This window comes from Vipera ursinii (genome assembly GCF_947247035.1).
Source record: "Vipera ursinii genome assembly, chromosome: 5".
Classification (NCBI taxonomy): domain Eukaryota; kingdom Metazoa; phylum Chordata; class Lepidosauria; order Squamata; family Viperidae; genus Vipera; species Vipera ursinii.
Genome location: NC_139518.1, coordinates 75331219 through 75358495, shown reverse-complemented (window position 1 = coordinate 75358495; position 27277 = coordinate 75331219). Strand labels below are relative to the sequence as shown.

The 27277-nt window shown below is 37.1% G+C and overlaps 1 protein-coding gene across 2 annotated transcripts in view; it reads left to right on the top strand.

The window, feature by feature from the left end:
* Positions 1–720: 720 nt before the first annotated feature.
* The window catches only part of PTEN (phosphatase and tensin homolog), a 70740-nt gene continuing 44183 nt past the window's right edge, over positions 721–27277 (top strand). Inside the window, exons 1-5 of one of the 2 annotated variants that reach the window (XM_083365020.1) lie at positions 721–1565; positions 14273–14357; positions 22188–22232; positions 23663–23706; positions 26648–26886. In XM_083365020.1, coding sequence (XP_083221146.1) covers positions 1487–1565; positions 14273–14357; positions 22188–22232; positions 23663–23706; positions 26648–26886 — 492 coding nt within the window. In that variant the 5' untranslated portion in view covers positions 721–1486. Of the gene's footprint in view, positions 1566–1861; positions 1880–14272; positions 14358–22187; positions 22233–23662; positions 23707–26647; positions 26887–27277 lie in introns of those variants that run through there. The other variant, XM_083365021.1, reaches the window with a different exon arrangement.

Sequence of the window (27277 nt, the reverse complement as noted above, 5' to 3'; positions counted from 1 at the left end):
CCAGCGCGCGTCACGTGACCCCACAGGGAATTAGCCCGTCATAGCGCTGAGGCGATTGCTTGCCGTATCCCTCCGCCACGAAGAACGTGCGTACGCTCGTCCCCTCCCTTTCCCTCTCCTTCCCCCCTCCCTCCCCCCCCCACCTCCGCTCCTCTTTGATTCCAATTCCGGCCAGGCCTTTCCCCGGAGAACGAGTCGGGCGCTTTCCGTGGAGGATTTGGAGAAGAAGGAGGGGCCGAAGAGAGAGGGAGCTGTCCGAGAAGCAGCGAATCGGTCGGCGCGGTGGGCGAAGAGGCGGTGATGTGGCGGTGCGGGACTACTTTTTTCGTCGTCGTCGTCGTCGCCGTCGGCGGAAGGAGCTAGGAAGGGTGGAGTGGTTGCATACCCCCCCTCCTCCCTCCGCCTGGGCTGTCTGTCTGTCTTTCTCCCCTCCTTTCGGTGCTGGGCTCCCTCTCCTCCTCCCTCCCTCCCTCTCCTCCCGCTTCCCTTCTCGCTTCGGAAGCTGCAGCCATGATGGTAGTTTGAAGCTCCTCGGGCGGGGGAGGGCTCGGAGCCGCAGCCCCAACGGAGAGCGAGCGCTTGAGCGGCGAGCGCGGGTGAAGCGGGCTCTGGCAAAGAGCCGGCCGACCGGCGAGGCGGCCCCCAGCGGGTCGCGGAAACTCGAACCCCCGGCGGACGGAGCACAACATGACCCGCGGCTGCCGCCAGCCTCGCGCCGTCCTCAGGACCTGAGTTCTTCTTCTTCGGCGGAGGCGGCGGCGGCGGCCTTGGTTTTGCGCGGCCGCCGCGCCGCTACCACCGCCACCGCTTGAGGCCCAGCCGCCTTCCCGGCGCTCTCTCCGAGGGGGAGCCCGCCGGCCCGTCGCCTCGAGCCATAGAGTCCCAGCCCCGAGCCGGCCGCCTTCCCTTGAATTCGAGGGGGCCCGCCCGCCCGCACCCCCACTTGGCGCGGGGTGCGGAGCGGGCCGGGGGAGGGGGGCTGCCCGTCGCGGAACTGCTTGCGCCGCTGCAGCTGGAGCGCCGCTGCCTGACTGAGGGGGGAAAGGAACTGCCCGAAGGCGGCGGCGGCGGCGGCGCTTCCTCTTTCTCGTCCCAAAGCCGCAGGAGCGCGATAGGGAGTCGGGGCCGCGTTTCTTCCTCGCCGCCGCCGCCGCCGCCGCTCTCGGGATCTTGCTCGCCGCGGGGAGAGGCGCCAGTGGCGGAGCCTGCAGGAGGACCTTCCTCGCTCCAGCCTTCCGTCTCGGGCGCTGCCGCAGGGCCTTCCCGGGAGTCGCCGCTGGATCGATCGGGGGCAGGCCCTGTCCACTGTGCCGGCCTCCCCGCGCCGTCCTTGCCCGGCAGCCGCTTGGTCAGCAGCCGTCGGTCTTACCGGCGGCGGGGACTGTTCGGGGAGCAGCCTCCCCCGCCGAGGCTTCGAGCCATCTGCGCCCTGCAGCCGCCGCCGTGCCTCTCCGCGCTGTTCCTGAGCGGCTCCCGGCTCCCAGACATGACCGCCATCATCAAAGAAATCGTCAGCAGGAACAAAAGGCGATACCAGGAGGATGGCTTCGATTTAGATCTGACTTGTATCCCACAGCTTGTGGAGGCCGGGGACGGTTCCTGTTAAGAGGGTCCCCCTTTCTCACTCCTGCACCCCCATTCCCCCAGGAAGCCTAGTGTCACTGTTGCTTGCGTTTCCCGCCCCTTTCCCCGTTAGGTGCCATATTTTTTATTTTTTCTTTAGAAAAACGGCTGTGATTTCTGGCTTCTCCCTCCCTTTCTTCTCATGTGCAGAAGCAAGAATCTGGCAGACCTGGGCCTAGGCCCTGCATTATAAGGTAGAGATGAAATGGAAATGAGTCGTGCCCATTATTACAGCTGTTGCATCAGAAACTTGAAGGTGATTAACTCGGTATATGCTCCTTGCAGTAGGTCTTGCGATCTGGAATAGTTATATGGATTGTGGCAGTTAGTCGTATTAAAAGTTTTTCAGTTAGCAGCGACAAAGAGCTGAGTAGTTCCATTGCATTTGTCTTCTGGAAAAAGTTAATGTAGAAAGTCTTCTGTCTATATTGCATCAGAGTTAGTTTAGTGGGTTGGGAAAGTTGGCTGTGAGTGAAAAATCTGTTTAGTGGTGTTTTGGTGTAGCAATAGCATTAGCACTTGGACTTATATATCGCTTCATAGTGTTTTATAGCCCTCTCTTAAGCTGTTTACAGAGTCGGCATATTGCCCCCAACAATCTGGGTCCTCATTTACCAACCTCGGAAGAATGGAAGGCTGAGTCAACCTTGAGCCAGTGTGATTATATTTATTTAAAAAGCAGGGTCAATACTGGATAATAAATGTGGTAAATATGCAACAAAAGATTGTTGTAAATATTAAAGCTAGTATTCACATTTTTATACGATTGTGTGCTTGATTTTGACATAACTACATAGTACCCACAAATTTAAGTACCTAATGTTCTCCAGATAAGATTTTGAAAAATTGCTGTTTTAACTAACCTATCTGCCAAGATGTTTTTTGCTTAAGAAAGTGCTTCTAAATATATATATATAGTTATATTCAGTCTTTGAATTTCCTAATGTACAATTTTGATGATTATAGAAGAAATTACTTTCCACTTTTATTGCTTCTGTACAGGAGGTGTGGCCAATGTACTATGGATATTGGTTCTTGGTGTCAACACACAGTATTGTTTTAATTATAAAGAGATGATGATTATTTGTATTTTTAGTAGTAGTAGAAACTACAGCTACTAGAATTAGGACGGTCATTTGCATACTGCATCCAGTAATTTGAATTATGAGTATAAATGTAAAACCTTAGAGATGGTTCTTTTTTAAAGCTTAGAGTTGATTCTGAAAGACAAGTTTGTCTTTCTGCAGAAATAGCTTTAGTAGGAGTACTGGTTGGTGGTATCTTGTATAATAGCATAGAAAATTTTGGAAATACTATCTTAATTGGGAGGTAAGGCTCCTTTTTGATTTAGCAGCATTTCATTAACACAACTTCAGCTAGAACACTGTATTTATGTTGCCATCCATTATTTGGTTGCAATTGTAGAATTACAGGAATCTACCTCAGTGAGATGTTAGCAGTTATTGTGCGTTCAGAATGTAGGCCCAAAATTTTATTCCAATTTGTTTAACCCTTTATCGTTTGCTTCTCTTTGTAAGTTAGGTACTACAATTTTTTTACACACACACACACACACACACACACACACACACACAAAACATGCATTTATTTAAGAAAACAGAACTTCATACTGTTTAAAATAAATGCAGATTGACTGTTCCCATGTATTTACAGTGTAATATATGACAGTATAATTCTATTCAGCTCTGTTGAGAAATAAATTCATTTGTTTGAAGTTGCTGTATTTGGAATTTAGAAAGCTGCCTTACATTGAGTCATTTCATTGATTGATCTGGCTCAGCCAGTTGATAGATGTCAATTAACATTAGTTGGCAGCATCACTCCTGAGATTTAGGTAGAGGTTTTCACTGGCCTAGCTGAAGATATTAGGGACTGAAGTTAGAACATACTGCATCCATAGTGCTGTCATTAAGGTTTGTTCAAATAAGCATGCAAAGATTTCCACTGGAAAAAGGGAAGAATTCTTTCTGTAAATGTGATAAAAATAACTTGCTAATAACAATTGATACATAAATGTATTGTATTTCCAATTGAACTCTTATTTTCTGCATTAGAATACTGTGAATCATTTTAGACTAGCAAAAAGTCTTCCACATAATCGTTCAACAATAGAATTATGGATTTGAGGTCATGTGCAAAATACTTGATATATTTTTTTTTACTCTTTTGGCCTTAGCTTAGACCATCCAGTATTTTCCTTCTGGAATTAGGAATGAGTTTCTCTTGAAAATGGTTTCGTATTTCTTATTATTTAGATGAAAAAATGATAATATTAAGATAAAGTTAAAATCAAGCCATATTCCATGTTAACTGCAGTATCATGTAAGTTAGTAATTAGAGAGTGAGTCCTGTAAAATTTGGAAAAACTCATCTGAAAGTAAATATGCTTTAGAATTGAACTGAAAACCTTCTCTATTTTAGTGGAATTTAGTCCTATCTAATTTAGATCTTTATTTGTTTCTAGTATAATGAAATTGCCCTGTATGGCTGAGAAATTTTTGTAGATTTAAGTTGTCATAGCAGTGGTTTGTGTATTATGTACATGGATATGTAAATGTCCATATAAAAAAGAGAGATTAAGATTTTAAAGTAATACATTTGTAAATGACCCATATATTATTGCTAGGAAAATTGATGTTTTATTGTTAGAATAGTACTTCTGTGTAATAATATTTATAGTGTGTTTGTGATTGCAGTGATAGGTTAAACTGAAAAAGTTGTCTAACACAATGAGCATTAGTTCTGAGAAGTGAGAAGTATTTTTCATTTTTCAGTTCATTTTTTACTGCAGCTCCTACAAACCTTGTTGATTAGTCATGTTGAATATGCTTAAAGTTTTAATTAAAAACTTCATTAGGCTATGTGTGAATAAAAGTGAAAGTGCACATCTTTATATAAGATATAAATGTTCTTAACATGTAACTTTCAAGGAATTTATGTATACATTTATATTTTAGCAGTAATATTTTGTTAATTCATACTTTTGAGTTGGATATCATGAAATTTAGCATGCATTCTGGTGATAGATTAACATTAATTAATTAAATTGGATTCTTAGTTTCCTTAATGCTGTAAAACAGTATCCTATTAAAGTAAAAAAAAATGGCTTTGTATTTAATAATTGCAATTGGAACATGCACAATAAAGTTGGGGAAACTAAACATGAAGTTAAAAATTAACACACTTGCTTATGTACATAATCCACAGTTAAATTATAGCTTTGTCCAATTGGAACAGTAAAAGTTGCAGTATAAGCAAGTAGCCAGATGTTGTGTTTTAATAAATAGAGTAAGGTATAAATTAATTGCAGTATAAAAGACAGGATGAAATTGGCCTCTTCCCTCAGATATTTATGAATGTGTATATAAAGCTGTGTTAGTTGTTGGCTGTGAAGAATGGGATGACCCATTTATACCTAAGAAAGTGTTCCCTAAAGTCTATATTGCTGTGTATTGTATACCTCGATGCCGGGGGTGGGGTGGGGGGGTGCTCCTTAAGATCTTGAGCAGAGACAAGTAAGCTGGAAATATAAATGCTTGTATTTGCAGAAGTGTGGGTGAGTGTGTATCCTGATTGCTTATATATTTATTTTTATAAGTGTAATTGAGTTTGCTCCATTATGGTGTATAGATAAAAATATAAACTTACGTATACAGATAAGGAAGGTTAATTTTGTTTAGAATAAAAAGTTCAGCTCCTAGGGACTTCAAGGACACATCCACATAGTATTCTTGGCAACAACATGAACATAATTTGTCATTGTTTTATATTCTACAGTGCAAGATATTTTCAAAAAAAAAAGTAAGCATATTGTGTAATTCTGGTGGGCAACGCCATCGTTCTGGGTTGTGCACTGTTCGAGGCTTCGATGACTGGAACCATATAACACACGCTAGGGAGGAATTGTGTTTGAGTATTTTTATAGTTCATGTGTTTTCAGCCCTCAGCATGGCAAGAAAATAGCAACAATTTTTGATAATTGTATGTTGAAATTTGATCCATGAATGGAGGAGTGCTTGGTATCTGCTGCTTGGTGTATATATATATATATGTAGCAGCTCATATCATTTCTATCCATTGTTATCTTGGTTGTTAATTCTGGGTGTTTAGTTCAGAAACATTCCAAGATAGAAATAGACTTTTCAGTGAAAATGAAATATTACAATGCCTGTTCAATTGTGTGTGTGTGTGTGTGTGTGTATTTTATCAGTAAATATGCTTCTGTTCTGTAGAAGCTTCTTTGGTGTCTAAATATTTTAACTTTCTCCATAGTATCTGAAATAAAATAAATTGTAAATAGCAAATATAGTATGCTAAAAGTATACTATAAAATATCTTGTTACTTGAATTGACATCATTTCAAAAATGATTTGGAAGTTGTTCTAGAGTAGACATTCAAGGTTTTAGCCACTTATTCCATCTACCTTTGAACAATTGGTCATGGATTGGTTGCAGTAAGATAAACATTGTTCAGTGATGCATTGATTTCAGAATTGTGGTCAAGAGAGTTCCATTAGAGATATGGCAGTGCTTTTTCTGAGCTTTGTCTACATGGTTGCCCCACCAGCTGCTGGATAGGGAAATCACTACTACTACCCCTTCTTTTGGCAAGAAATCTCTGCTAAATCCCAATTCACTCAACTAATGAAACTTTACTGTTTGCAGGGGTACATTTATATCTGTCCATGTAAGGGGACAGATTTGGCTGAACTGTGTTCTCTTCAGCACATTTTGGTGGTACAATAGAAAGAAAGGAAAATTATATTACACAAGCAGATTTCCACATCTGTAGTCTCAAGCCAAACTCATAGCTATCTGTATTGTATAAAACAAATATATAGAAGGGCATAAATTATAACCTAATTTAACATATAACATATTCAATAAATACGATACAAGTATTCTTGGATTTTGCTCCTGCTGACTATGGAATACTAAATAAGGTTTTTTCAACCGGTGGTACGTGTACCACCTGTGGTATATTAACATGTGGCAGGTGGTACGCGGCCCTGCCCAGCCAAGTGTAGTGGGGGAGGGAATGAGCCAGCGCAGTGCAGGACTTACTGTGAGAGAGTCCTCCGGAGCTGCAGAGTGGCTGGGGCGGGGCAAAGGCTCACTTCTGGCTCACCTATAGGAGAGGCTATAAAAGGAGGCAGTTTGGGCTGGAGAGGAAGAGAAAAAAAGCAGCCTTGGAAGGAGGTGGAGTCAGCTGTAGATGCACCGAAGAGAAAGAAAGAAGAGGGGCGGAGGAGAGGAGATCAAGCAGGCCGGCCATGAGCCGATCTACAACTTCTGTGGGAGCCATCTGTGCTAGCAGCAGCAAATAGGCAAGAAACGCAGTGGGGGAGGGGTTGCCCTCCATGAGGAATGAAGAAAGGCAGCAATGAAGAAAGGTAGCATCGGCTGGAGGTGAGGCTTGGAGGGAGGGAGATGGAGAGTGGAAGGATTCTTATGTGCTTTTGTGACTTTGACGTTTGTGTTCTTAAGGAGTGTTTGGCAATTTCTATTTGGCGGATGGCTGATGTCTCATGTTAGATTCTATTGCTCTGCTATTGTTAGCTGTAAGTTTTGCTGCAAGGGATTTTGGAAGTATTTTTCTCCTGAATGGATTTTGCCTGTAGCATTGCTTTACTTATGAATGGAGCCATTTGCGGAGGGAGTCTTAGCCGGCCAGTACTTACTACATTTTTTTTCTTCCTGAAATGCTGGCTGCAGTAACTTTCCTTTCTAGGCAGTAGCTAATTCTTAAAGGTGAATGCACCTTTTTAAGCTAGTTCCCTCATCGGCTTGTCTTTTCTGTCTCTGGAGGCTTTGTTTGATGAACATATGGAAGAGGGAAAATATGGGTGTTTTTTTTCCAAATTCTTCCTTCAGAAGGAGATGGGAATGAGAAAGAGGGAGGCAGGGAAGGAGAGAGGGAGGGAAGGAAGTCCCACCTTAGCATTTGGCCACCAGCAGTCCTGCCATTGACTTTGTTTGTCAAAAGGTTGCAAAAGGGGATCACATGACCCTGGGACACTGTGACCATCATAAATATGAATCAGTTGCCAAGCATCCAAATATTAATCACATGACCTTGGGCATGCTGCAATGGTCATAAGTGTGAAATGGTCATGTCATTTCAGTGCAATTACAACTTAGAACAGTTTTTTGGTGGGGATTTTTTTTGGTCATCAAGTTTTTGACACCTTGCTAGGTGGTACTCGAATATTGCCATATCCTAAAAGTGGTACAATCGGTGAAAAGGTTGAAAAGCCCTGTACTAAATGATTGCTTTAGCTTCAAAAGGGACCTTCTACTTTACATGTTCCTTCAGCAAAGATGCTAATGAGAGGTTATTCTTATTTGCTCTCTCTTGTGCTGCTACCAAATTTGCTTCCCCTTTTAGTAAGAGACACAGTGCCATTTTAACTATATAATTTTCCAGCTGGAAGCTTCTTAATACTTTTATAAAATCAGCATTGCTGTTGATTTTATGGTCAGCAATACTGGTCATGAAAAGTTTCTTTGAAAGTTTGATCTTCATTAGCACAGTTCCTACAAAGGAATACTATAGCTTTGTATACAATATGCCATTGCAATATTTGATTTATTTATTGGTTAATTTGCTGCTCATGCCAATGGCTTGATAGTCAATCAAACACATTAATAATAAAGCTATAATAAACAATATCAAAACAAATATTACCCCAACGTACTATTCAGGATGCAATCTCAGGTCATATATTTTTCTATAAAAACACTTTCCCTCCCCACCCACCCCTTTTTACATTCCTGGATTTGTGGGGAAAATACACTACATTAGTGTATAAAAGCCCTTTTATTTCCCTATTTTCATTTGATGCAGAAAATGCTGCACATTGATGGGTCAGCACCTTTGCAACCTTATATTGGTTTGTTAAGAACTTAAATTTATTTCTATTAATCTTGGAATAAAAAGTTGAAAGCTAATTTCTAGAAATGTACATCTGATTTGACTCAGTCAGTGGAATTAGCAGAATGGAATAATTCCAGTGAGATGTTCACTATTCTGGAGATATGCCTGAATTTAGCTGTGAATAACTCTGGGCCTTGAGTACTTTCTAATTGGCTTCTGCAGAATGTGAAAACCAACTGTAGCAGAATTTCTTTTTCTCCATTTTTGTAAAACTCTTTTGTGATGAGCAGTGAGAGTCCTGGATTTCAGGGAATGAAAGGTGTGCTGTTATATCGAAGTGTTTTAGAAATCAAACAGTTTTGATTACAGAATTTTAATTAGGGGAGACTGCAGGAATCTTAAGGGTTGTATTCCTTATAAACAGGCCATCCGTTTGCTCAAAAATATTTCAATCCATTTGAAATTTAGAATTGATGACCTTTAGCACAGAAGCTACTATTGCTGCAAATTTCAGTGTATACTGTCCAACAACAGAACTTTCTTTCTTTCTTTCTTTCTTTCTTTCTTTCTTTCTTTCTTTCTTTCTTTCTTTCTTTCTTTCTTTCTTCCTTCCTTCCTTCCTTCCTTCCTTCCTTCCTTTCTAAAGCTATTAAACAATATTGCCTGAAAACCCAATGCAATTTTTTTAATGCAGCAAATCATGCCTCATCTGCTCACAAACTCTGACTTATATGTATATTTCATTATATTTTGTTGAAAAAAGAGAATATATGTTATTTTCATGCTAGATCATGTTTCTGTGTTTTTCCAAAAACTGTCTTTGGATCAAGCCAGAGCACATTATCTCCAGAGTGCTCTTGGTTTTCAAAGCTATGGATTCAGACTGGTGCGGTAGAGATGCAGATTCCAGTTTCCGCTCAACCACAGAACTTGTTGGGTTACTTTAGGCTAGTTGCTATTCTTGGCACATGATTACAGTTTTGAAATTAAAATGAGAGTCTTATGCATGTAATTGAACTTCTATTTCTTTGATTGTATCCCACCTTTATTATTTTTAGAAAAAAAAACTGAAGGCTGTGAACGTAATCCAATACACACATCCTCTTCCTCCTCCTATTTTCCCCACAGCAGCAACCCTGTGAGGTGGGTTGGGCTGAGATGGAGTGACTGACCCAAAGTCAACCAGTTCACTTTCATAGCTAAGATGGGACTTGAACTCGCAGTCTCTGGCTTTCTAGCCTGGTGCCTTAACCACTAGACCAAGTTGACCAAACTTGTAACAGTATAGAAATTATATCAGGGATGGACAACTTTTGATGATGAGATGCATTTTGCTTGCATGTGTACATTTATATGTATGCTGAGGAGTGCAATTGAGTGACTACTCAATTGGAAGATTTATTGCATATGTATAGTTGAAATGTTTATTTTGCTCTTCCCTTTTCTGAGGAGTAGAGGTGTTTTTTTTTAAAAAAAAAAACAACTGTCAAGCCTAGTAAAATGCATGTTTTTTTTATTTCCTACCTTAGAATAGAAGGAAATCATTACATATTTTCTAGAATGTCTCAAAAGGTGCTTTTTCAAAAAGGCAACTAGACTTTTTTTTCCTTGAGCAAGAAGGTGTTTCATCAGTTGTGATGGTGGCGGGATGGAAGACAACTGATGAAGCTTCTTGGATGAGAAGTGAAACGTCGTCTTCCTCAAGGAAAAAAACAGTCCTGTTGCCTTTTTGAAATAGCATCTTGGAAACAACTATGACCTGGATGATTGAGAATTCGCATAGGCATATTTTCCAGAATTTCTTCCATTTTATTTGTAAATGGGCATCTAGGTCTGCCCACTGTGTTTTAAATCTTAATGAATTGTCTGGTAATATATTTATTTAAAATATTTATATAGCTGCTCAACTTGGACAATGCAACTCTGGATGCCTTCAGAAATGACCGTAATAAAACAGCAACACTATTTATTTGAATTCTAAGCCACCCAGAGTCTTTGATTGAGATTGCTAGCTATAGAAATTCAATAAATAAATAAGCAAACAGTGGAACCTGGCTTACGTTCTTACATCTAAAAAAACTCAATAGAATAATGTAATCAGGTTTCAATTTCCTGCCAACTTTAATGGAATTAAACATGCAAAGGGTTTTGCTGAAATAGTAGCTCCAAAATATTCCTGTTTTCTAAATCAGGAATATTCGTCGAATTTCCCTGCTTCATCTTATACTGAAAATACTGTTAAGCTAATCCAAAATGTTGACCTGGGGATGTATAACTGGTATTTTTGTTACATCCATATATTTTCAGTCTTCCTAATGTAGCGAGCTTTTCCCCCCCTAATATTGTTTCTCTTTGTTGAAAGTATTGTTTCTAATTGCTATCATTCTGAAGATGCTGAATATATTTGGCTCATAAAATATTTCGTTGTGATAAAATTTCAAACTTCCTTTTCCATGAGTGTCCTCTGACTTAGATAAGACAAATTTAAGAAGAAGAGATTTGTCAGCACTGAATAACTATGATTACTAAATGGAACTTCTATGATTGCTAACAGCTGGAAAGCAGGAAAAAGGCTGTTAGCCTGCAAGCGGGGCATGAAGGTTTCTGGAAGCATCTGTTTGGCCATGTTAGAAACAAGATGCTGAACTAGACGTCCCTTTGTTCTCATGTCACTGAGCTGCTTCTATGTTGTGACTGTTTTTTTTTAATCTAAATTCTTATATTTAGTAAGAAAAAATAGATTTTTATAAATATTGAATTCAAAGGTACGAAATGGTTTTAAACCTTTCAGACAGTACCGAATATTTTGAATTGTGCTCCGCTTAGTGTAGTTTCGGGCATTGGTCCTTTGTGACAACATGTTATTTACCTAATTTAACTTTTATTTAATTGACATTTCTATATTTTCCATAGAAATGCAGCTGGTTACATTTCCTTCTCTCTGTTGGAAGTATGTATTTAAATGTAAACGTCCTTGTGAATCTATACATACAGACAAATCGCATACACACAGCCTTATAGATACTTTTTTTCTTCTGAGAAAAGTTCTAGTACACCTGACTTTCCATTTAAACACAATTTGAATATTCTTCATTTTGGATCATTTTTGCATTTGTTTATTGTATTGTCAAATTCTATAGCCAAGTCATAGCTAACAATTTTTAAGGATTTTTAATGCATTGCTAAGTATCCCTTTTTGATTAATATTGATACATTTTCTTTAAAAAAAACTTGCAGTTAAGTCTTATGGTATCATCCTGAAGACTTTTGTTAGAATATTTTGCAAAACTACTCTACATAAAAATAGGACATCTTCCTTACTGAGTCATAATACTGAAAAGGCAAAACAGGTTGCGACAATGTTTTAGAAACTATAGATTGGTAGTCCTTGACTTACAACCATTCATTTAACTACCATTTGAAGTTACAATAGTACTGAAAAGATGACATAACCAGCTCTTCTGCTTACAACTGTTGCAATATCCTCACGGTCATGTGGTCAACCTTCAGGCATTTGGCAACCAACATGTATTTACAATGGTTGCAGAGTCTGGGGGTCGCAAGATCACCATTTCAACTTTCCCAGGGGGTTCCAATAAGCAAAATCAGTAGGGGAAGACAGATTTGGTTAATGACCACATGATTTGCTTAATGACCATGGCGAAAAGGTCATAAATTCAGGCATGTTTCACTTAACACTTAGCAACAAACATTCTGGTCCCAATATGGTAGAAAATTGAGGACTGTATGAAGATTCTCAGTCATCCAGGTCACAGTTGTCCAAAAGATGCTTTTCATGAGGGAATTGGACTTTCTTGGGGTTTTTTTTTGAAGAGATTTCACTTCTCATCCAAGAAGGCTCCAGCTCTTAGATGAGCTAAAAAAGCTTCTTGGATAAGAAGTGAAACGTCTTCAGAGAAATATAAGAAAGTCTAGTTGTCTTGTGAAAAAGCATTTTTGAGGACTATGTTGTTTTAGATCAAGTAATATTGGTTTTCAGGGTTTTTTTGCGAGTTAGCCATAACAAATCCAATAAATAATCCAATAAATGCTAATAGTAAACAGTTCAAAAATATTTTAGCTTTTTGTTTTGCTTATTTCCTTTTCTCTTTTTCCCATTCAAACATTCTGTGTTTGAAAATTTTAGGATCTTCAATTTTGCTTGAGTTGTCACATGAGTGCTAAATCTGAATCTTTAGTGAACTTATTAAATCTGCTTTGATTTAAAAATACTTCACCTTTTTTATCTTTGCCTTAGCCATTGGCTAACATAATGTATGATGCTTTCTCACTCTTTCAATTGTTTAAAAATCAGTTTATATCTTTTAATGTTCTTAGTTAATCGATGCAAGTTTACCTAGCTGGATTTCGGATATTTGATTGTTTTTGTTTTTTCATCTATTACTAGACCTTTTGTGTTGCTAGCCAGAAATCCAGATTTGTAGTACTGTTTGTTTCTTTGGGTTATTTACTTTCCACTTGAAAGAAAATAGCAATAGCGTTTAGTGAGAAAAAATCCTATCAAGAGAAAAGAATTATTTTTCTGTCCATGTTGTGTTTCTTTTATTTCACTGGGAGTCAGTGGTGTTTTGCTAAATGAAGAAAATGATGATAGGGAGAATACTTGTTCCTTGAAATCCTTATGCTTTTTCATATTTCTACCTCCTGTCTGTTATCCTACCTTTACAATAATTACTGCATCTTCTTGTTATGGTGGGTTCTAGCTGTCAGATGTAGTATATTGTAATACAGACATACCTCTACTTACAACTAGTTAGATTCTGACGGGCTGTTTTGTTATTAGTCTTCCAGTACTACTAAGCTGTGCTTTGTGACTTGTGGGGGTTGCTGGCTATTCAATTGTTAGTTGGGCATAGTTATTGTTATCTCTAGTGACGTACATGGTTGTGAACCTCTTACCTGGTTCCTAAGTTTAGAGATAGGTTATACTTGTGTATTCATGATGCAGTCATGATGCAATAATATTGTTTGACCTTAATTACATATATTTTAAGCAAGCACTAATATACATCCTGAAGGCAATGGTTTTATTAGATTCTTTGGAAATGATTTTTTTTAAATTCTGTATCATATTGCTCAAAGAATAGTTATGTGGGAAGACAGTTTTTGTTCAATGTACTACTTACTTAATCACTGAACAACTGTTTGAAGGTACAACGGGTCCCTAAAAGTTATGTATGATGTGTCCTCAAAGTTACGACTGTCTCACACACACACCCTACCCCTGTGGTTATATGATCGCATTTCAGGTGCTTGGCAGCTGGCTTGCATTTATGACAAGTTGTAGTATCCTGTGGTTTCGGGCAAAAACTGCCCATTAGTGGGAATGAATTTGCTTAGTCATCATGTGGTTTGCTTCACAACTATATGGTTTGTTTCATGATTGTGGTGAAAATATTTTACAGATAGTTGTAAAATAAGTCATGGTGACCACTTAATGACTGCAACAAGGTATGACTAAAATCCTGGACTCAATTGTGGTTGTTTATTGAGGGCTGACTGTAGTAGTCCCTTTAGGTGCTGTTGCTTTTAAGTTGGACAGTTAATTAAATGATAAACCAGTTTTAGGGAAGCACTGCTTCGTGATTAAAAATGCTTGGTTTAGGATTAGGGTGTAGCTGAGCAATTTTTAAAAATTCAATTTATGTAATTAAATATTTGAAGTATTTACTACAATTATTCTGCAATTTTGTAAAATTTGTAAATATTTCCTTTAACATGAATATTCAGATATTTATCCAAATATCATTGCAATGGGTTTTCCGGCAGAACGACTTGAAGGAGTGTACAGAAACAATATTGACGACGTTGTGAGGTAAGAATGTATTCTCAATGTGTATGTCAATGACAAACTTAATATTTTGTGGTTTGTCAATATGTTTACCATTTTGGAGAGTGAATGAATGAATCTAATACTGTCAGTATATAAGAACTGATTAGAGAATAAAAGTATTTTGAAAATTTGGATTCTGTTCTATGAAAACATTCAGTGGAGCTAAGAAAGCATTAAGCTTTGAATTTAATCTCATCCTTTTAGCCATTGTCTATCCACAGCATGAAGGTCTCTTCCATTTCCTTCAGAAAGTTTGGAAATTGCTGTATTTTCTAAAAAGCCTATATCTGTATTATTTTAGATTAAATTCAGGATGAAGAGGACTTCATTTAGCACAATTCAGGATAATTTCCAAACTTTCTGAAGGAAATGGAAGAGATGTCCATTTATATATTAGAAAAAAGAAAGAAAGAAAAAGAAAAAGAAAGAAAGAAAGAAAGAAAGAAAAATATACACCCCCCCGCAACGTTGTCCCCTCTTAATATCACTACCACATCCATTGAAGTCCTTAATCCTGATGAGAATGCCCTTTCAGCTATCAAAAAGTTAGCTTATTCCTGCCCTGTCAACCGAAACACAAAAGCATAATAACCGCAAGTCAGAAAAGTAGTGAATGAATTTGGTTGCTTCAAATATTACTCTCTTTTATGAATTTGTTAAGTGTAACAAATCTCAGTCCCATTTTGATTTTCCACTATCTATGAACCTATTCCTCCAATGCCTGGCCACAGATATAGGAAATCAATTGTCCTCCCCCCCTTTTTTTCCTTTATTGTTGATGCTTCCTTTGTTCGGTTTTTTTAAAGTATTAAATATAAATTATTTTTAAATGGAGCTTAGAAAACTCATTTCAGTGTGAGAACTGAAACTTGTACAAAACAATTTGATGTTTAAAAGTATTTTATAATACCCAGAAGGGTTACTTAATTTCATTATCATGCAAGCTTTTATCATTCCACTTCATCAGTTGGAGTACATATGTATGGTGCAGGGTGGTAAAAATAGCTAGGATTGTTTTTAAAAAACATAAAAATAAAATGCCATTGATAATGGCAATAAATAAGTAGAGCTATGAGTTAATCTGCCAAAAAATAAAAAGAATCTTTTGTTCCCTCAGACCTAGCATCTTCTTTACTGCATATGATTTATAGGCCTGAGTAGATTTATATAGATACAGTTCTTTATGTCACAGTTATAATTTGGAGGAGGGGATCCTTGAACCACGTATTTAATTTAGGGTTATGTAAAGCTTTCAGAGAGCTGCTTTGTGAAATGAAACCCCCCCCCACATAATATTAAGGCTGTCATGTCCTCTAGAAAGCACAGCACAATTGTTTTGTAGCTTTTCCAGATGCCTTTACCTATAGGCCAGGGGTAGGCAACCTCGGTTCTTTTATGACTCGTGGACTTCAGGAATTCTGGGAGTTGAAGTCCACGAGTCATAAAAGAGCCGAGGTTGCCTACCCTTGCTATAGGCAGTACGTTCTCCTCAAACTATGGATCATGCCTAAATATGCACTCAGCTGGGATATGACAAAGCTGTTTTTGTGGTATATGTGTCTACCAACAAGGATTTTTGAATTTCACTAATCTTGCATCAGATATTTCCAATTCTAACCTGGAGAATAAACATGGTCTCAAGGAAAAATAGCCTCTACATTGGCAATTCAGATGGCTTTTTAAATATTACACAGATCAATCTCTTATCATGGTTAGCCTATCTAGTGTTCAAACTGCTTACTTTTCTAGGAAAACTAATACCGCAGTGCCATTCCATTCGTCTTATTTTAACTATCTTCAAGAAGATGTTGTGATAAAGTGATTTATCTTTCTGTTCAGATCAGAAATTTTTGCTTTCTTTATTACATTCTGGAAAAATGTTCTGTGTATCCACTAAGAGTTGACAGTGACTTAAAGGCACATAATCATCAATTGGTATTTAATAAATAGAACATAGATTTAAAAAAGAAAAAAAATTCCAAAGGAAAAAATAAAAATATTGTAATTACAAGACAAATGGCATTCATATTAGATGGATAACAACATTCCTTATACTGTATATGATATACATACATCATACATTAGATGCTTATTTTGAAACAGGAAGTCTTGAAATCTTGGTATCTGATTTTTGAAGGTCTAACAGTTTATAATTGATTTAGATTTGAGAATAAAAGTTTCACTGTGACTAATTCCACTCAATGTTAATAGTTTCATAATAATGATAAAACATATTTTTGTACGAGAAAACTCAATCTGCTCCTTCATGTATAGAATTAATACTATTTCTGGTAGGAAATGTTAAGGATGCAAGAATTTTGGTATAAAACAATTCTTTAAAAAGCAAAAGTAAAGAATAGGGTACCTTTCTTCCAAAGACCTGATTCATCTGATTAATTGCAATAGAGCAAACAAAAGAATTTTGAAATAAGTACTCTTATTTTAGAGCTATTAAACAGTGGTTACATTTGTGGTTTTGTCTTACCAGCTTTCTGTTGATTCATTTCACACCCAGAAACTTGACAGTCAAGCTTGTTGGTCTATGAAGAGGGTAGTAAAAGGGTGGCAAAAGAACAAGAATCAGTTATAATTTGGGGTTATTGGGGTTTTACTTATACAGGGATAAATTTAATCTTTTTTAAACTTGGTTTTTTAACTTTTGTATTTTTGGTTTTTAATTACCCTGTAAACCGCCCTGAGTCCTCCAGGAAAGGGCGGTATATAAATGTAATAAAATAAAATAAATAAAATAAATAATTGTTCTGTGCAAATATATTTAGTGGATAGACCAAATCTGGACATATTTCAGTTACATGAACTACATTTCAGCAAATAATGGATACTTAAAATAAGATTCAATATATATTATTACTTCTCAGGTTATATATACTGATTAGTTTAATATGTATATACCTAAGGTGAATACGCTGATGCAATTTTTAACTAAGTTAGACTTTAAAAGTAATCTGTTTGACAATAATAATAAAAACTTGTCACTTTGAATGTACACCAATCGGCATACATCAGAATGAAATTTTGTTGCATACAGCTCTCAAAGGGCCACCACCTCCAGTATACACTCCTTGTTCGCGGCCAGCTCAAGTTTCAGAACGTCCATTTTAGTCTCTAGGGAGCAAACGATGGCAAACAGGACAGATGGAAACATCAGGACAGATGGAAACGGAGCTCCTTGTGGATTAGCCCTCATATTAGCTTGCATTCCTGCACAACAACCTCACCTCCTTTCCTTTTTCTGATCCTGTCTCTTCCACCTTTTCCTTAAAGTGGCCTCGCTCCTTTTTGCCCCTGGAGCTTCCTCCAAAAACCTCTCTCTTCCTCTGGGCCTGCTGACAGCCTCATCCAGTTCCTTTGCTCTATAAGCCCCGGGACCTCTCCTCCTCCGCCTCCTTTGGAAACAGGCCTGATTTGGAATAGAATCCATCACTGGGCCAGCAGTCAGATCTTGCTGCCAGCAGAACAATTTCAAACAGTGCAAGCGACTTAACAGTCTCACCAACAGTTCCAAAACAGCCAAAAACCTGCCATACCAGCAGATTGTCAGTCGTATGCTACCTTAGTTCCCACCACGTTGCTCAAACACATTAAAACCTTCCCAATCATGTGGCCTATATCCCTCCAAAAAATTTTCACCCTTGAGAGCCAATACAGCTGCACCCGATCCAGGCGCCGCCATCTTAGAATCAAAATTAAAATAAATATATTAATTAAATACAAATCTAAAATCTTCTACAATTCAGCTTGCTATTGCTACAATATATTTGTTAAAAACATGCTTTAAAAAAAATCATGGTTAACTTGTTATGATAGCAAATTATTGAGAAAATTACTGGAAAAGTATTATATCAAAATTATAGTGTGTATGCATAATTCATTGCCATTATTTTGAACTTTTGTAAGGGGTTCAAGAATATCAGAAGAATTCTAGGTGTGAGGGGTGTAGAAAAGGTTGGGAGCCGCTGTCATATATCATGTACTAATAGCATAGCATAGTGTTTTGGACAAGGAAATCTAGAATTTGAGGAATGGTATTCTGATTCCTTATCTCAAGATAAAATTAGTAAAATAATTATGCAATTCTATATAAAAACTGCATTATTTATGTATTAAAACCATTTATGACTCTAAAATTGAAACTTGATAATAAGACAAAGGATTTGGGTATTTCAGTACACTGCTGTAAGAATACATTTGTATAAAAAATTTCCCTGGGATTTATGGGTGAAATAATTATGATAATTTATGAACTGGCATGTGTTAACAAGTATCTGTCCAATTTTGCAGTAACACTAAGCAATTGATTCTGTCTCAAGTGTGCAGTAGTAATGTACTCATGCATACTTAATCAATTCATCCAAGTAGTTAAATATCATGGACGCCACAATTAAAATAGCTACCTTAATACTAACAATGTTGATTGAATTACTTCTAAGAAAACAAGAATCATAAATAAATTTGAAATCCTGAATTGATGATTTACCATAGCATACAGATTTTGTCAGGGGTCCAAGATAGAATTCAGCAAAAGCTTCCCAGACTCAACAAAACTAGATAGGAATCTTTATTGCATACCAACATGAAGCCAATATAAACAGTTGATTTTCTTTACCGTCATTAGCATATAGTTTTTTCTTATCCTAACTACAGCTTAAATCTGGTGCTTCTTTATCCTGTCCTTTTCATAGCTTACAGATTTTTCCCCCTGGACTTTTCAGTTTTGAAACTGTTGGTTATTTAGATAACTGACATCTCCTAAAGAAACGTACAGGGAGTGCAGAATTATTAGGCAAGTTGTATTTTTGAGGATTAATTTTATTATTGAACAACAACCATGTTCTCAATGAACCCAAAAAACTCATTAATATCAAAGCTGAATATTTTTGGAAGTAGTTTTTAGTTTGTTTTTAGTTATAGCTATTTTAGGGGGATATCTGTGTGTGCAGGTGACTATTACTGTGCATAATTATTAGGCAACTTAACAAAAAACAAATATATACCCATTTCAATTATTTATTTTTACCAGTGAAACCAATATAACATCTCAACATTCACAAATATACATTTCTGACATTCAAAAACATAACAAAAACAAATCAGTGACCAATATAGCCACCTTTCTTTGCAAGGACACTCAAAAGCCTGCCATCCATGGATTCTGTCAGTGTTTTGATCTGTTCACCATCAACATTGCGTGCAGCAGCAACCACAGCCTCCCAGACACTGTTCAGAGAGGTGTACTGTTTTCCCTCCTTGTAAATCTCACATTTGATGATGGACCACAGGTTCTCAATGGGGTTCAGATCAGGTGAACAAGGAGGACATGTCATTAGATTTCCTGCTTTTATACCCTTTCTTGCCAGCCACGCTGTGGAGTACTTGGACGCGTGTGATGGAGCATTGTCCTGCATGAAAATCATGTTTTTCTTGAAGGATGCAGACTTCTTCCTGTACCACTGCTTGAAGAAGGTGTCTTCCAGAAACTGGCAGTAGGACTGGGAGTTGAGCTTGACTCCATCCTCAACCCGAAAAGGCCCCACAAGCTCATCTTTGATGATACCAGCCCAAACCAGTACTCCACCTCCACCTTGCTGGCGTCTGAGTCGGACTGGAGCTCTCTGCCCTTTACCAATCCAGCCACAGGCCCATCCATCTGGCCCATCAAGACTCACTCTCATTTCATCAGTCCATAAAACCTTAGAAAAATCAGTCTTGAGATATTTCTTGGCCCAGTCTTGACGTTTCAGCTTGTGTGTCTTGTTCAGTGGTGGTCGTCTTTCAGCCTTTCTTACCTTGGCCATGTCTCTGAGTATTGCACACCTTGTGCTTTTGGGCACTCCAGTGATGTTGCAGCTCTGAAATATGGCCAAACTGGTGGCAAGTGGCATCTTGGCAGCTGCACGCTTGACTTTTCTCAGTTCATGGGCAGTTATTTTGCGCCTTGGTTTCTCCACACGCTTCTTGCGACCCTGTTGACTATTTTGAATGAAACACTTGATTGTTCGATGATCACGCTTCAGAAGCTTTGCAATTTTAAGAGTGCTGCATCCCTCTGCAAGATATCTCACTATTTTTGACTTTTCTGAGCCTGTCAAGTCCTTCTTTTGACCCATTTTGCCAAAGGAAAGGAAGTTGCCTAATAATTATGCACACCTGATACAGGGTGTTGATGTCATTAGACCACACCCCTTCTCATTACAGAGATGCACATCACCTAATATGCTTAATTGGTAGTAGGCTTTCGAGCCTATACAGCTTGGAGTAAGACAACATGCATAAAGAGGATGATGTGGTCAAAATACTCATTTGCCTAATAATTCTGCACTCCCTGTAGACCCCCTCCCCCATTTAAACTCTCAGTTATTTAGCTTCTATTAAATGTCATTCAAGTTTGATGTATTAAGAACTGGTTCTGTTAAGCTGTTTTCAGTTTGAGAAATATTGATTCATGAAGGTAGATTATGATTATGCAAGAAATAATCACATTTTTCTAAATATGTAGAATAAATTTTATGAGTGGTTTTTGATAAATGATGCAGTGCTATATGCCACTGCATAAATTATGCAATGCTCCAGCATTTGAAGAAACTTTAAATTGTTAAAATTCCAGTAACCACATAGCACATGAGTCAGAATTTAATTGTAATTGTTGAATATTGGGGTTTCTTAAAATAGTGGGGGGAAATTAATATTCCACATTCTGTATTTAATTGTAATTAATGTAATTAAAATACATAGAACCACATCTTTGCTTAAAAACCTTATTATTTGAAATTGAGGGTTTTCCTACTAAAATCAGACAAATCTGAAGCTGGCTCTGCTTTGTTTTCTGTTGTGTTGAATTTATTTTCATTTCGGACAGATTGTATGAAAGTTAAAATTGAATTTCAGTGTAGATGGTGCTAGAAATTGAACTTCCTTTAATTCAGTAACAGGAATACTTTTTAGAGTTTTGTGTGTGTGTGTGTATGTATGTATGTGTGTATATATATATATGTATATATGTATATATATATATATATATATATATATATATATATATATATATATATATATATATATATATATATATATATATATATATATATATGTTTTCTGAGGTTTTCGCGGGTGCCTGCAACAGCTGCAACATCAGCCACTTTAAACCCCTCCAAACCACACAATAAACAAACTGACACCCACTATAAAAACATGGCACCACCACAAACACGAAGCCGAACAAAAGCAGCACAACTCACCAGCTCAGGTCTGGAGCTGGCAGCTGAGACCAGCCCATCCACTCAGAACACACCCCCACCCAATCAGAACACACCCACCATTCAAAACACACTCCCACCCAATCAGAACACACTTGGTCCCCTACCCAATCAGAGCACACCTCCACAGAACACACCCCCTCTGGCAGTTTAAAAAAGAGGAACAAACAGCCACATGCTTCTCCCAGAAGAAGGAAGCAGAAGCCTGATGATGACGGATGGGATTCCGTCGAAACGTTGCGCCTACACCTTTAATTCTACGCGGGGAAAAACCCGAAAAACCAAGGATCCACATATATATATATATATATATATATATATATATATATATATATATATATATATATATATATATAAATTTAACATTTCCTTAGATTTATAACTAAGGGAAAAAACATAGGAATGAAAAGCAGCAGTTGATAGGTTATATCCATAAAATATTATTTGATCAAAATTGCTGTCAAACTTAGTGATGCTCATATTTTATTCATTTTTTTAAAAAAGCATCAAAATGAGTTTAACCTGTGACTTTTCTCTTAAGGTTTCTGGATTCAAAACATAAAAACCATTACAAGATATACAATCTGTAAGTATGCTTTTTGTATGTAGCTTCTATATATACTGGCCTTAAATGTACTAAAATGCATCAAAGCAGCAGCCCCCAACCTTTTGGATGCCAGGGACCAGTTCAGAGAAAGGCACTTTTTCCATGGACCAGGGGTGTGATTTCGGGCACTGCCTGATCACTTGTACTGGCTTTTCACTTCTGCAGCCTGGTTGTTGTTTTTATAGGAAACCTATTTTGTAATCCTTTTTTAAATCAAAAAAGTAGAGTTGAGCAGATCGGGAAAAGAAGCAATGATATGTTACCTAACTTGTTTTAGTTTTAGCAAGTGAATGACTTCATAATGAGTAAAAAAGAGAATTAAAGCATTAATAACTCATAAGTTATGATGCTTTATTCTGTAAAGTAATTGAGAGTTTGGAGTTTAATTCCTAATGATCTTTATTAGGAAAAACAGGTATAAAATATTTTTAATATTGATTTTCTTAATGTAATTTTTTAAAACAAGATTCAATATATTCATATTAAAATCTAGGTTTGATGTTTAATAATAATAAGGCCATTATATTACCTGCTTCCCTACTTAGCTGAGTGTTATTTAAGCAGGAGTTGGCTTTTATTTGTTTGTAGAAGAGAGTTATTAGGGAAAGAATATATACTTACCAGAGTCCCAAATTTGCCTAGGATCTTTATAACTGAACAGTGATATGAACTCACATTTCATTTGAGTTATTCATCTTTCTTATAATCACCATTTTTCTTTTATTTTCAGATTTATGTGGACTATAATTTTATTACTTTGTGTAGAAATTTATTAGGATTTTGGTGTATGGTGATTATCACATTAATGCCACAAATAAGAGAAAGAATTCTGTATATAGCTGTTATGTTTTCAAATGTACAGGTAATCCTCTTTTACTGACTGTATTTGGGACTAACATCCATCGCTAAGTAGTCATTAAGTGAAACTTCAAGCGGCTACATCTTACTTAATGGTGTCAGTTCCAGCTGCATTTAATTGTGTGGTTAAACAAATCCCTTACAGTCATCAGGTGACCACAACTTAAGACTTCCTGTCGGCTTCCCCAATGACTGCTTGTAAGAAACTGACTGTGAAGGTTGTAAATAGTGATCATGTGACTGGGATGCTATGATCCTTGTAAATGTGCATCAGTTGCTAAGCGCCTGTCACTTGACTGTAGGGACGCTGCAATGGCTGCAAGTTTGAGGGCTGATCATAAATCTGTTTTTTCAGTCCTGTTGTAATTTTGAATGGTTTGCTGAAACTTGTATCTATAAGGCACGAAAAACATCCAAACACTAGTGCTTTTTTACTCTTCTCTTTATGATTGTTTTATTACATTGTAGAAAGAAATTTGGACTATATATATAAGTTTGTCCCCCTACGAAATGATAAAATAATGCTTCATGCAATTTTAACTTTCTTTCAGATGTGCTGAAAGACATTATGACACCGCCAAATTTAACTGCAGAGGTATGTTTGTTTCGTATTTTTCATAAGTTAAGAAACAAGAGAGCAAGCAGAGCCTTGAACAATAATTCCATTCCAGATCTGAAGTGTTAATGTGTTAATATTAGTAATGTCAGTTTTCCTTTTATTTTCATCCCCTTTATTATTTGGGGGGGGAACCTCTTCACAAACATTTCATGACCTAATGAATTCCAAGCACACCAAATATCTCCTAGAACATCATGCAAGAGTTCAATCTCATGAATTTCATTCTTAGTCCCTTGTATTCCTATCCCCAACTCTTAAATACTCCCAAAGCATACAATTTAGAAAGACTAAAAATTAGCCCTTCCCTTTCAACAGTCCTTTAGAAGTTTGGGATGCTGAGTTATGTTCCCCAACTCCTCAGAAATTGCTTATTCTTAAAATGTAATTACACAGCCTGATAGTTATCCAGCTGCTGCTTAGCTCAGCTGTCTCTTGAGTAGATGTGTATTTATGTATTTGTCCATATTTTGAACTTGTTTAGAGGTTAATGTTATATGGGATATATATTTGTGGCTCTTTGTAAGTTTTAGTTAGTAAATTAGGACTAATATTTTCTTTATAGCCAGAATTTGCACTTTATTTTAATTTGATCTCTGAGGGCAACAAGAAGTTCAGCTAAGGAAGTGATGATATCTCCAGAGTGTACCCTATCAGCTTTTTGGTAAGAGAGGAATTGAAACAATTTCTTTGAAACAATAGCAAAATTCAACTCATTGGAAAGAAGGCAGGTATCTTAGATCTCTTAAGAAGTTTGTTTTTGAAAGAGAAACCCCTACCAACAACCCCCCCCCCCTCAACTCTCTGGCTCAGATTTCATCACTCATAGTTTAAAACAGATAAGTAAATAACTTCAATATGTAGTCTGGGAATATTGTAAGGTCACGTAGTGGGCATTCAGGAGTTAATGCACAGATTATAAATTGTGTATCCCAGCATACACTAAGCAAGGAATTTATTTGTTAATGCATCAGCTTTTGTAGCTGTGTGACCGTGCACTTCTATTTGACATAGTAGGTTTTCCATCTTACGATTAAAAAATATCAATATGCTACTTGCTGGACTGTATAGCTATAGGATTTTATTATTTTGGGATTATTTTAATTTTTTTAAAAAGGGGGAACACTATATTTATAGCCTGCAGAAGGTTTTGTGACACTTGCAATTCAAAGCAGAACATCTCCAGACATTTAGTCCCTGTGGCATATTGAAAATAAACATTTTAGAGGCCTTTCTCCTACAATTTGTGCCCACTGACTCAGTAAAATTCATGACAGACTGATGTTACAGAGAGAGCAAGGTATAAAATGATGATGAGGGGATAGTTATTTTATAAATGATTGCTCTGCTTTGTCCACACACATTGAGATAGCTATTTTCTGAAAGTGGTCATAACATTTCTAAAAATTTTAAAGACCTTAAAAGATAAGGGCCCTTAATTCTGTGCCTTATTGGGAATGGGCTTATATTTAACAGTAAAGGGTTATTGCTGAGGGGCAGCAGCAAATAGCTTGTAAAAACATGTAAAATATGTCTACTTTTAAACTGGAAATCACTGTTTAAAGAAAGAAAGAGTTCATATATCAGAACTATAAAGAATATTGTTTTACATGTTGTGCTTAATGGTTAATTCTACAGAATTTAAGAGCAGCTACCCTTCTCAAAAACTTACAGCTGAAGGGATGAAGGTTAGAGCAAGTATGAGACCTGTGTGTGCAGCCTTTTCAAGACCCAGATTGAGCCCTTCACATGTTCAATCATTTGCCTGAATGAGGACTTCATTTTTTCATGATCTGGATATACAACCTCTGTTTAAGAGTCTCTATTTTACCACAGCTTATCAATAATGATCTCATCAAAAGGATTTTTTTCCTAGATTGCCTCAGTCACTGAGAAATGTAACTATATAACTCCTTCCCAACCATTATCAAGAAAGAATTAAGGGGCTGTTAACACTGCAATGCAGATAAATTGCCAGGGTGAGAAGAATCTATCCTGTAAGAATTGCCAATGTGCAAGAATGCTAGATATAGCTTTGTAGAAAGTTCAGCAGTCTTCTTCTGGCACTTTCAGTGATTTAAGGAACTTTTGATACTCAGTGATATTGTAGGCTGAAGCTACTCAGCAGGCTGGTTTTTTTACATTTGGTGGTGAAATATTTTTTGTTGCTAGCCAACTTGGTAGCTTTTGGTTTGTCTGAATATATCTCACTGATTTCACACCTTGCAACAAAATTTTGTACTAAGGAAATAAGGTAATTGTCTTACCTCAGTTTCATTACATTTATTTTACCACCCACGAACTTGATTAGATGTGATTCATAAACTATACCTTAATGCTATCTAGTTCATTCTTCCCCACTCATTCCCTGTCTGAGAGGTAGAAGAGAATTTGCTTCCATTTTCTGTTAAATTCAGTTGCATTTGAATCTTGGCCACTGATTAATTTCACATATAGTTGATTGAGACAGAGAGTAAAATTAAACTCTTCCATTTGTCTTGCTGGTGCTAAATACAAAAGTTGACAGAGGGAGTTAATAAGCTTAAATATGTGTCATATGATACCCAATCATATTTTACTTCTGTTTCTGTGCATATATAAAACCAAAGCCATGGGTGTATATCTTTTTTTTTGGCTTTTTTTAAAAACAACAACAACAACCCCTAAATGGTCAGATAGATTTAGACTGAATTGTGAACAGTTTTTAGTATCTAGATTTTTTTCATTGGAGTTTCTTGGGGAAATGGAGACCAATGAAGATTTTGAGTTGTGAAGCTCGTGTTATTAAAATAATCTGTACATGGCAATCTCTAATAGACTTAGAAATGCCCAGATTTTTTTATTCAAGGAATTGTGCAACAGATGTTTTTAGCAAGTAATATTAGCATTCAATAGAATGATACCATTTTTTGTTTTATAGTTGCACAGTACCCTTTTGAAGACCACAACCCACCACAGCTAGAGCTCATCAAACCTTTTTGTGAAGATCTTGATCGATGGCTTAGTGAAGATGGCAATCATGTTGCAGCAATCCACTGTAAAGCTGGAAAGGGACGAACTGGTGTAATGATTTGTGCTTATTTGTTACATCGAGGAAGGTTTCAGAAAGCACAAGAAGCCCTAGATTTTTATGGGGAAGTAAGGACCAGAGATAAAAAGGTAAGAAAATAGCTTTTTCCATATTTATCTTCTTTTCTTTTCTGAGTCTTGATTCTTAGATTTCATGGTTTGTTTGTTTTTGTCCTTACCGTATTATGGATGGTGAATGTACAATTAAAAATATTGCATTGTTACTTAATTTCCTTTCACTTACATGATCAGAAACATCTGCCTTTAGGAAAAATGTATTTGTATTTCTTTGCAATGCAAAAGTAAAATTCATTTAAGATTTCAGATATTCTCTGTAGTGTACTTTGATCCACTTTTTTGGATTTGAGATCTGGTTAGCATTCAGTCATTTAGTGAATATTCTTTTTACACATCTCTATAATTATGATAATAATTGAGAAATAGATTTCTTTCCTGTTTTCACTGTCCAGTTTCATATGAG